The sequence below is a fragment of the Rhinatrema bivittatum genome, chromosome 2, assembly GCF_901001135.1.
Source record: "Rhinatrema bivittatum chromosome 2, aRhiBiv1.1, whole genome shotgun sequence".
Taxonomy (NCBI): domain Eukaryota; kingdom Metazoa; phylum Chordata; class Amphibia; order Gymnophiona; family Rhinatrematidae; genus Rhinatrema; species Rhinatrema bivittatum.
This window is the reverse complement of record NC_042616.1, coordinates 39,096,416-39,108,579: the sequence shown is the minus strand read 5'-3', so window position 1 is coordinate 39,108,579 and position 12,164 is coordinate 39,096,416. Positions and strand designations below refer to the sequence as shown.

Below are 12,164 nucleotides of genomic sequence, written 5' to 3'. Positions count from 1 at the left end.
AAACGAAATTCTCTCTTTGTTATCCAGCCTTGTAATACGGCCTCTTCCAATAACTCATCAATTACTATCTTTAACTGGGTCGTGGGATCTCTCTCAAGTTTCATATAGAACTTCTGATCTGCCAGCTGTCGCAATGCTTCTTGTTTATAAAACTCTTGATCCAACACTACCACTGCTCCTCCTTTGTCGGCACTCTTGACCACTATCGAAGAATCTCGTTTTATATCCTGCAAAGCTAAGTGTTCTTGTGTTGTTAAATTCCACTGTCCCTTCTTGAATTCACTACGTATACTATCTATATACTATCTATATACTATCTATATCTTCACCGAAGAATTGAAACAGTTTAAGACAAATAAATTTGTTCGGGACGAACAGGATTATAAGAAAGGGTCCATTTATTATTGGATGAACCCGCAGTTAAAAAGAACGTATGGGCAGAAGAAAACTTTTGAATCCAGTTCAGATGATTCTTCAGGTGAAGAAACTACACGTGGACAAAATATTTCGGGAGATACTAGATCTTCGACTACTCCTTTTCCCGAGGTGAAACAAGACCGCAAGGTCAGATTCCAATCGCACACACAAGATCCCCCGATAGGGCAGAAACAACAGAAGCGGTGGACACGATCACAAGGAAAAGGGAGAGCTGTGATTCCACAGTGATCAATCTCTCCTCCCGCTCTCTTTCTCAGACGCAGATCCAGGTATTGCAAAAAGGCTTAACATATGTACCGACGGTACAATTTGACCATTTCGAGTTAAATAAATTCTTTCAGAGATTCTTGAGGAATCTTCGTTTAAGATTATTTTTTAGCCAACAACCACCTGGAAATGTGACGGATGATTCGGCTGTGCACCCTAAATCCACATGGTGCCCTCCTGGTAATATTGATCCAATTATACATACCTTTGCAAAGTTAGTTCAAAAAGATATAGATAGTATACGTAGTGAATTCAAGAAGGGACAGTGGAATTTAACAACACAAGAACACTTAGCTTTGCAGGATATAAAACGAGATTCTTCGATAGTGGTCAAGAGTGCCGACAAAGGAGGAGCAGTGGTAGTGTTGGATCAAGAGTTTTATAAACAAGAAGCATTGCGACAGCTGGCAGATCAGAAGTTCTATATGAAACTTGAGAGAGATCCCACGACCCAGTTAAAGATAGTAATTGATGAGTTATTGGAAGAGGCCGTATTACAAGGCTGGATAACAAAGAGAGAATTTCGTTTTTTAAAAGTAGATCATCCTAAGGTACCAACCTTTTATCACCTTCCTAAAATTCACAAAAATCTTGAGCAGCCACCGGGGCGCCCAATTATTTCTTCGCGGGGTTCGTTACTGGAACCACTCTCCCAGTATGTTGACACTTTTTTGAGACCACTTGTACCTCTATTGGCATCATATGTAAGAGATTCGGGAGATTTAATACAGTTTTTGGAGACTTTGGAAATCCCTTGGGAAGAAGCTTCTTTGGCGACAATAGACATTGTGTCTCTTTACACGAACATACCCCAGGAAGCGGCGTTAGCGGTATTGCAAACAAGTTTGACATCACAAACATCTTTAACCCGCCCACCAGCAGCTTTTATTGTGGAACTAGCCAGTTTGGCATTGAAAAAAAATTTTTTTCTTTTCGATCACACTTATTATCAGCAGGTGGGGGGTACAGCTATGGGGGCCACAATGGCCCCCAGCGTTGCAAACCTGTACGTGGGACATTTTGAATCCCAATGGCTAGCAATTTCTCCGTATAAAAAGAATATCCTAGTGTGGCGCCGTTTCATTGACGACATTTTTATCGTGTGGCATGGGTCTGAGATCCTTTTCAAAGAATTTATGATTTGGTTAAACTCGTGTGAACAAGCTCTACAGTTTACGTACATTTTTGATAAAGTTTCTGTTTCCTTTTTAGATATCCAGATATCTTTGGAGGTTAATAAATTTTCGTTTACAATTTTTCAGAAACCCACCGATCGTAATACCATTCTGGAATACTCAAGTTGTCATCCTTTACCTTTACGGAACAGTATACCTTTTGGCCAATTCTTAAGGCTCAGGAAGTTGTGTTCTACAACTCAAGAGTATAAAATAAAAGCAAGGGAGATGAGCCTTAGGTTTGCAGATAGGGGTTATCCCTTATCTGTGATACGGAAAGCGTGTAAAAGAGCCCGTTGGAATCATAGGGAGCAACTATTACAACCAAGGCAAAAGGGGATAACCAACAGGTTGACATGTATATTACCATACTCATTGAAGGTAAATGAGGTGACGCGAAGTATTCGGCGTCACTGGAATGTACTACAAGTACATCCAGTTTTTGAGGCACAGCCTCTAATTGCATATAAAAGAGGTTTAAGTATAAAAGATCAGGTGGTAAATTCACATTTTCAGACAGCAGTAGAGAGGTCTGAAGAGGTAAAGGGACATTTCCCTTGTGGGAACTGTGCGATGTGTCCATTGGCCCATCCCAATACAGACATTCCTCTCAGCAAATTGCAAAAATTTAAACCATTTAAATCAACATCTTGCATTTCAAAAAACGTGGTATACGCGATCTGGTGTCCATGTGGACTCATATATGTAGGGAAAACTACAAGATTGTTGAAAACGCGTTTAATTGAACATAAGAGTGCTTTGAAACGTGGTCGGATGGAGGCACCATTGGTGCAACATTGCGTGGACAAATCGCACAGTTTTGACAGTTTGAATAGTACGGTCCTGGAAAGCGTTGAGCAAAATGAGCGAGGAGGAGATTTAAATCTCTGTTTACTCCAGCGTGAACAACGCTGGATCTTTAAATTGAATACCATTGCCCCCATGGGTCTAAACAAGGAAGTCGATTGGTCAGTTTATTTATAGCTTGAAGGAATTGAATATAAAACAGCTGACTTCCGGTAGAGGGTGAATGAAGGCGTTTAGGCGCCATTTTTGAACAAGGAGAAAGCTGAAAGAGCTGAAAGAGCTTGAACACGCTGAATTGTAAGTACTGTTGCATAAGCAGTGAAAAGATTTTTAGGAAACTAAGTGGTTATTATAACTCTGTTTTCTTTGTAGAAAAGTTTAAGAACGATCAATAGCCCCTGAAGCAGGCGCTGGGCGCGCCGAAACATTGCCAATGTCGGGCGGATCATAGCATAAAGATAAGTAGAAACATAGTATAGCTCAATGAGCTAAATTACGCTAAACATGATTTTTTAAGGGATAAATGGGAGATTAGATTATAGTTTTTAATAAATAAGGGCACTGGTGAAGTAAGAGAGGCATTTTTTGCACTTATAAAAAAGATAAAATGAAAATTTCACCTTCGGAGAGTTGGTAAATGAGGTGAGAACAACTGGTGTTTGAAACAAGAGAGGGGTTGCAGCCCTGTAGAGGGCAAGAGCCCATGAGATTGGATACACCATATAAGAGTCTGATACCACTCTCCGTCGGTGTTATCTTTAATAAATTTGTGGATAAGGGTATAAATGATGTTACATTCTGCTATTTTTGCAGTGTACCTCAAGTGATTAGAGTACTTTATTTGAGAGATTCTTAGTGGTTACATTATCCCTGGGAGGGGACACTTATTCTTTAGTGTCTGTATACGAGCCTACAAGTCACAAAGAGGTATTTTATCATTCCCTTATGGACACTTTAGCCACCAGAATGGCGGGGCATTCGATTGTGGGCGGAGATTTCAATCTGACCCTTAGCCCTCAACTGGATACTTCCACAGGTCAAAGTAATGACCCTAAGGTAGCGAGGGCTCGCCGAGGGGAGCCTTGAAATCTTTCTTGAGGAGTCAGGGTATAATTGATTTATAGAGATCTCTATTCCCTGCCTCACGTAACTATACATTTTTTTCCCAACCGCATGATAGTTACTCCCCCTTGGATATGTTTCTCTGTAGCTCGGGTTTACTTCCAAGGGTGGAAAAAGTGGATATAGAACCCATATTGTGGTCAGACCACTCTCCTATTTGGTTTACATTACAAATTCGGGATTATGACAAAGGCCACAGATATTGGAGGCTCAATGACTCACTCCTAGCGGATACTACTTACGTAACACAGGTGGTTGCTGCCATTCAAGAGTACTTGGAATTGAATGACACAGGGGATGTGAATCCAGTGGTACTGTGGGAATGCCTAAAGGCAGTCCTACTGGGCAAGTTTATAGCGAGAGCTGCCTTCCTTAAGAAACAAAGAGAGGCAGAGAGGGTTGACTTATTGTCTCAGCTTAAAATGGTAGAGAAGCGCCACAAAATGGAAGGAAACTCACAGAAAATTAGATCTCGACTCAATGAGCTCCGGAATCGTCTTCTAGCTTTAGATACAGCGACTTTTGCTCACCAATTAGAACTCACCAAACAGAAATACTTTGAGGGCGGGAATAAGGCCGGAAACCTGCTGGCCCATACACTAAAACGCAGGCAGGCCCAGTCCATTATAGTAAAAATTAAACACCAAGATGGCACTATGCTTACTGACAATACTTCTATCAGATGCCGCTTTCATCAGTTCTTTTCGGAACTGTATGCAGGGGATGGTGACATAGACACTGCAGAGATTGCTAGATACTTAGATTCTCTTAATCTACCGGAACTCACTGAAGCCCAATGGGTAGTGTTGGAAAAAGATATTTCAGAGACTGAGGTGCTAGCAGCCATAAAGTCATTAAAACCTGGGAAATCACCTGGGCTAGATGGGTATACTGGTAGATTTTATCAAGCTTTTGCCAGTCATCTGGCTCCCATTCTGGTTAACTATTTGGAGCACTGAGAGAAGGGTTATTGCTCTCAATGGCGGCTAACACAGCCGGTATTATTATTTTGCCGAAACCAGGCAGAGACCCTACTTTATGTGGTTCATATAGACCTATTTCTTTGATAAATATTGATCTAAAATTATTAGCTAAGATATTAGCGACCCGATTGAATAGTTTCATTGCTTCCATCATCCACTCGGACCAGGCTGGCTTTATCCCCGGCAGACAAGCTAGTGATAATGTTCATAAAATTTTGGACCTGATATGGAAAGTGAAAAAGTGCAATATTCCAACATTGGCTCTCTCGGTTGATGCCGAGAAAACCTTCGACATGGTCCACTGGCCGTATCTCTTTGGTTTATTACAAAAAATGAAATTTGGCCCATATTTCTTACAATGGTTGAGCAGTTATATAATGAGCCTCAGGCTTGTATAAAAGTGAATGGGGGGTATTCTGCCACATTCCCCATGCAAAACGGCACTAGGCAGGGATTTATTTATTTATTTATTTATTTTGTATACCGACATTTGATCGAGATATCACATCGGTTTCCAGATAACAGGTTGAATAGGGCGGGATCTGCCCTATTTTACATTTTAACAAGATAACAATTAATTAAACTATTGTAGTAAAAAAAAAAAAAAAATGGATGCCCATTGTCTTCACTCTTGTTTGCTCTATTTCTCGAACCCTTGCCATAAAAGTGCGCAATAACCCGGTGATAAGGGGTATAAGAGTGAGCCAATTCTTATCTAAGCTATCATTGTTTGCCGATGATGTTTTGATTACTATCACTGAACCGGAGGCCTCTTTACCCGATCTGATTGGCGAGATGGAAGATTTTAGTAAAGTGTCTGGATTTCGCTCAATTGGGAAAAGTCGGAAATTCTTAATATATCTACTCCTGAACATGTGGCGCAAGGTTTGCGAACCCAATTTAAGTTTCGGTGGGCCACCAAATAAAATATTTGGGAGTTTACTTAAACATTACCCATGATTTCTTTTGCTTAAATTATGATCTACTTTGGAAAAAAATTATTCAAGACTTGGAAGAATGGAACAGGTACCAAATATCCTGGCTGGGGCGGATCGCAGCTGTTAAGATGATGGTCTTACCCAAATTTCTTTACTTATTTCAAACGCTGCCTGTCCCAGTGCCAAGTAAATGTCTTCAACAATGGCAAAAAAGGCTAATGAGGTATATATGGAGTGGTAAGAAACCCAGGATAGGAAGACCCATCATGTTCCAGCATCGCTCGAACTGGGGTTTGGGCGTTCCCCATCTAGAATGTTATTATATAGCAACGCACTTCAAAACTTTGGTAGACTGGCATAGGCGGAATAATATAAAACCCTGGGTACAACTAAGCCAACAACTGATGGGGGGCGTTCCTCTATATTGTCTTTTGTGGCAACCTAAAAAGTATTGGCTTATTCAGCCGCAGGAGGTCCTCCTGTCTTCGGTGATGATCTCTTTAGATCTTTGGGAGAAAAGGGGTCCAGTTCTAGTTGGCACCAGGGCATACCACCGTAGTACGTACCTTTATGCTGACAAAACCTTTTCCCTGGAATACGATAATCCAGCCTTCAGGGTGTGGAATGTTAAAGGAATCCGTCAATGGGACCATATTTGGCTTGGGAAGGTTATGATTCCTTTTCAGGAGTTACAGGCGAAATTTGACTTGCCAAGTTCTGCTTATCTTCCTTATCTCCAATTACGACATTTTGTATGTAGCTCCATGCTTAGGGGACATTTACAGCAAGATCGGATTTTGAGGTGCTCTGCCAAAAAGCAGATTACACGACTAAATTGGTATCCACAATTTACCATATGCTGGGTCAGAAAAGTTTTGTTAAACCTAAACACCTCTTGGCGTGGGAGAGAGACCTCCAGCAACACTATTCCCAACAAGAATGGGAAGCAATATTTAAACGTTTGGGGAAAGGCTTAATTGCAGCCTCATTGATAGAAAATAGTCTTAATTTGCTTTATCAATGGCATTATTGTCCGGCCTATTTACACAGAATTATACCTCACCTATCGGATAGATGTTGGAGAGGCTGTCTACAACTGGGAAATTATATTCATTTATGGTGGAACTGTCCTCAGATTTGCAAGTTCTGGTTAGATGATGAACGTTGGGCAAGCCAATTGTTTCATACTTCTCTGGTATTACATCCACAGCATGCTTTGTTGAGAGTGCCACTTCCAGCGACTCTGGACGATGATAACTGACTAATTTCTTATATATGCACTGCCGCCAGGGTTGAAATTGCTAGGAACTGGAAATCCTCTGTTCTACCTACTCTGGCGGGGGTTCAATACAAGGTAGAGACAATTTATATCTTAGCAGACATCACTGCTCGTAATCGTAATCAACCTGGATTGTTCCAAAGAACTTGGTGTGCCTATAGGGAATGGAGGGACCTCCATCAGTCGCCTCCACTGGGATAGGAGGTTCTTCACAACTCCAAGATTCTTAAATGATTTATGACAATGAGTGCTCTGGACTTTGTGTTCTTCTAGACTTGCTTTCAGGAGGGGAGGGGAGGGATAAAGGGGGGGGGAGGGGTGAAGGGGGTCTCCGATAGTACATTTCGTATCAATTTAATGTTTATTAGGAACGGGTAAAGTTTATCCTTTTTGCTTTTCCTACAATGGAGATGTCTGATAATTACAGGACTTTGGAGGATATTTTATTTTGTGTTCTCTGTTTCAGTTCATTGTGCTATGGTTCTTCAGTGTAATAATTTTGGTCTATGTACTCCAAGCTATTTTACTGCTGTTGTATCTTAATAAAATATTCAATAAAAAAAAAAGAAGAGTATGTGTGAAAGAGGTGGTGAAAGAGAGTCAGATATGATGTACGTGCCTGGCAGGAGAGAATAGACATGATAATGATGCTGGAAACATACATGCTAGAGATGCTGATAGGTAGGGGAAGGGTTTTGGAAAGTGAGAGAAAGAGAGCCATAGAAGGGTGATGGGGTGTATCTGTATGAGAGAAAATCATAAAATCTGAATGTCTCACTGCCTCTCTGTTTTCCTTCTTGCATTGATTGTTCTGGGGTTGGGGCATGGAGGGTTGGGAAAGTGTTTCATATGGAGAGGAATGTGGGGAAAATGCTTTTGGCTTCTGCCCTTATTCTAAGATGACATCAGTCTGAGCATGCTCAGTGTGCTTCCTCCACCTTATTACTGATTTTCTGGATGTCTTGAGGTAGAAGGGATAATGAGGCTCATGCATATTCAGATGATTGTGTGGGAAACCTAATTCAGTGCTCTTACCCCAGGATCAGGCTCTCCGACTGTCACCCCTGATATTATCTCCCACATTGAACGAGGGGAAGAGCCGTACATCAGGGATGAGCCGGGATCAGAGGAAAGAGGAACTGGGAGAAGCAGCTGCTCAGGTGAGTGCAGGAATAAGAGGGACCGGGGTAAAACTGCTGAGAGGAAGAGTGGAAGGAGCAGCTGGGAACTGCAGAGACCCCTGCACAAGCTCCTCTGGAGACCTCTGTAACCACTCACATGGAGGCCAAAGTAATAAAAGCCAAGTTAAAATGATCACTAATGCTCGATGCAGGAAACAAATGGACCATGAGACATAAAAGCACATTAAACAGAAATGTGTGCTAAAACCAAAGACAAATGTGCACTAAGCTGAGATTGGCCAGGTGCACATGAAATGCTGGTGAAGTTAAAAAGAGCATTAATGTTACCACTGGTTTTAACTTTAAAAAGTTTGAGTCTGCCTGGTCCCATCTCTCAAACCATGAGCCAGAGATTCTCTGTTCTGGGCCAGTGACACCCGCACCAGCCTCACTGACCTTACCCATCCAGCCTCTCTACCAACTGAGCAGCAGTATTATATATGTTATTGGTCTGACCATTTCATCTGAGACATTCACATTGATTGGGCCATGCACCTGTAATTATTACAGAGTAGCATGCCAGAATTTCATTAGGCTCCCATTCCCATCAAAGGTTTTATATATATATATATATATATATTTTTATCCATCAGAGAACCCTAAAATAGGGTAACACCACTAATGTTTTAAATGATTTGAAAGATGCTTAATGTTGCAAGCTTTATTACACAATGGCAAAAAAATATCAAAACCATTCAAAAGATAAAACTGGCACAATAACACACACACATTTACTTATCACCTGCCCTAGTCATTCACACTGCTCCTAAACTCTCTTTACTGTTATGCATTTATAGCATGTATGAATATCCACATAAAACATTGTCAGAACATATACAGAGTGCTTGTAATGAAACAATAAAACACTCACAATAGAGCTGGACTTCAGGAAAGATACTTTGTGAATTGCAAATGAGTCACATGGATGACACCTTCATTAAAAAGGGGATACAGCTGAACCACAGTCCACAAGAGAATTGTAAGCCAAGCCCTTACCTAGACCCTTCTGCAGGAAGGAGAGGATCTGAGTTACATAGCTCGACGAGGATCAACCCTTTTTTCGTCACACCAGGATTAAAAAACTTTCCATACCCGGACATAAGAGATGGAGGTGGAAGTTTTCCTGGCTTGTAGGAGGGTAGAGATGACTGCCTCAGGGTAGCCTCTTCTCCTCAGACGCCGCCTCTCAAAAGCCAGGCCGCAAGACAGAAGCAATCTGCCTGGTCGAAAAATACTGGACCCTGGCAAAGGAGATTGGGAAGATGTCCCAGGCAAAGCGGGCCATCTACTGTGAGGTTGACTAGGTCCACAAACCACAGCCTTTGAGGCCATTCTGGTGCCACTAGGATCACAGCTCTGCGGTGGACCTCTATCCTCCATAGTACCTTTCCCACTAGAGGCCATGGTGGGAATACATAAAGCAGGATGTTGTGGGGCCAGGGAAGCACCAGAGCATCCACTCCTTCCGCTCCGTGTTCCCTTCTGCGACTGAAGAAGCATGGAGCTTTCGCATTCCTTTGAGTGGCCATCAAGTCCAGATGAGGAGTTCCCCACCGGCAGACGGGAAGAGCTGTGGCTTCCTCGGAAAGTTCCCACGTTCTGGAATCTATGCGTTGACGGCTTAAGAAATCCGCTTGTACGTTGTCCACTCCTGCAATGTGGGATGCTGTCAGGCGGGATAGGTGTTGCTCCACCCATGCCATGAGCTTGTCTGTTTCCAGAGAGACGTGCCGACTCTTCGTTCCCCCTTGCCAATTGATGTACACCACCGTGGTCACGTTGTCGGACAGTATCCTTACCGCCTTGCCCTGCACTAGGGGGTGAAAACGCTTCAGCGCGAGATGAACTGCTCTGGTTTCCAGGTGATTGATTGGCCATTTTGCTTGCTCTGGAGTCCATTGCCCCTGAGCCAAATGAACTTGACAGACAGCAGTCCAGCCGGAGAGACTGGCATCCATGGTGATGATCACCCACTGTGGCATCTCCAGGTCTACTCCCTGTAACAAGTGATCCAGACTGAGCCACCAGTCCAGGCTGTCCTTGGCAACTTCCATTAGCGGTAAGAGAGCTTGAAAGTCCTGTGACACTGGTTTCCAACAGGAGAGTAACGCTCTCTGCAAAGGTCGCATATGCGCAAAAGCCCAGGGAACTAAGTCTATAGTTGATGCCATCAAGCCCAGGACTTGTAGATAATCCCATGCTGTGGAAAGTGTAAGGCAATGGAGATACTGTACCTGAGAAATGAGACTGAGTACTCGATTGTGATGAAGGAAAATCTTGGCCACCCTGGTATCGAAGCGTGCTCCCAAAAAATCCAGCGTCTGAGAGGGAGCGAGGCTGCTTTTGGCAAAATTGACCACCCATCCGAGAGAGCTTAGTAGGTGCAACACCTTGTCGACTGCCAGCCTGCAAAGATCCCGCGACTTCGCCCGGATGAGCCAGTCGTCCAGATAGGGATGGACCAGGATTCCCTCCTTCTGTAGGGCCGCTGCTGCCACCACCACCATCACCTTGGTGAAGGTGCGGGGAGCAGTCGCCAGACCGAAAGGAAGGGCCTGAAACTGAAAATGCTGGCCGAGAATCTTGAAGCGGAGAAATCACTGATGATCCTTGGGGATGGGGAGGTGGAGACAAGCCTCCATGAGGTCCAAGGAACTCCCCGCTGCATACCGCCACAATAACGGAGCGTAGCGTTTCCATTCTGAAGTGTGGGACATTGAGGGCTCTGTTGACTGTCCTGAGGTCCAAAATCAGACGGAATGAATTTTCCTTTTTGGGAACCATGAAGTAAATGGAATAGTGGTCTAATCCTTGTTGCTTCAGGGGCACCAGGAGGATGGCTCCAAGGTTGAGAAGCCTGTTGAGAGTCTGACGCACAATACGCTGTTTCTTCAGTGGACCGCAGGGAGAGAAAAGGAACCTGTCTCTTAGGGGCTGAGCAAATTCTAAAGCATAACCGTGTTGTAGAATATCCAGATCCCATCGATCTGATGTAATTCTGACCCACTCCTCGTAAAACAGGGAGAGACCGCTGTCACCGACGCATCCAACTTGGGTACCTTGAGGAGCTCCAGGAATTCATCAGAGTAGCATCCGGAGCATCCCATTCTCTGGACAGCAATTGCAGTAGCATGGGATGAAAAGGAAATGTTTTTGCTGGAGGGCGTAGCCCTGCTAGGAAGGCATCTCCCTTAGTGGCCCCTGCACTGATGCCAGGTGGATCCTGCGGCGCATCAATATCTAATTCTGCCAGGACATGGGGAATAAGGGGGTCTAGCTCATCTCTCTGAAAGAGACGCAAGACTCTGGGATCATCCCCTTCCACCTGCAAATAAGAAGCAGGATCATCTTGGTCCAGATCAGGATCGGTGGGAGGAGGATCAGGCAGAACCAGATTGGGGGCCACCTGAACCCAGGAGGATTCCTGAGAAACCCCTGTAGCATCCTGTGAGTCTTGCAATCTACTCACTTTAGGAGGAGGGGGGCCTGAAGCTGAACCCTCTTGCTGATTAATGCTGGCCAGGTAAGCTCTGTGTAATAAGAGAACAAAATCAGTTGAAAAAGCGTGTGAGGGATTAGGGGGCAGAAGGAGGATCGGCTGAACTGTCCCCTGGTTCAGTCCCTGAGGCTGGCAGGTGAACAGGAGTTAAAACGAGTGGGGGGAGGGAGAAAAATCGGCATCCGGGCTGCCATTTGGCTGCGTTGCAGCAGCCGAATCAGAATTCAAAATGGCCAATGTTCCAGCATTTGGCGGGAATGGGACCGACCCCCCCCCTGACAGAAGCCGTGCCTGAGAGCGCAAGCTGGGTCGATCGGCAGCCCTCGAGGAACCCTCCCCACCGGGGAGGCACCTCGTGCAAATGCCCTCGCGGGAGAGCCGTGTCCCGGCCTCCCCACAGGCTCAACATCGCGAGGATCGTGGCATAGGGGAAGGCTAAAGGCTAAAAGCTGACAGAAACACCCCCAGAGCCTGG

At 44.1% G+C, this 12,164-nt stretch overlaps 1 protein-coding gene across 1 annotated transcript in view; it reads left to right on the top strand.

The window, feature by feature from the left end:
* Positions 1-12,164, top strand: part of LOC115083855 (zinc finger protein 11-like) — a 54,430-nt gene that overhangs the window by 28,674 nt on the left and 13,592 nt on the right. The window contains exon 3 of the mRNA XM_029587892.1: positions 8,050-8,169. Coding sequence (XP_029443752.1) covers positions 8,050-8,169 — 120 coding nt within the window. The remainder of the gene's footprint in view (positions 1-8,049; positions 8,170-12,164) is intronic.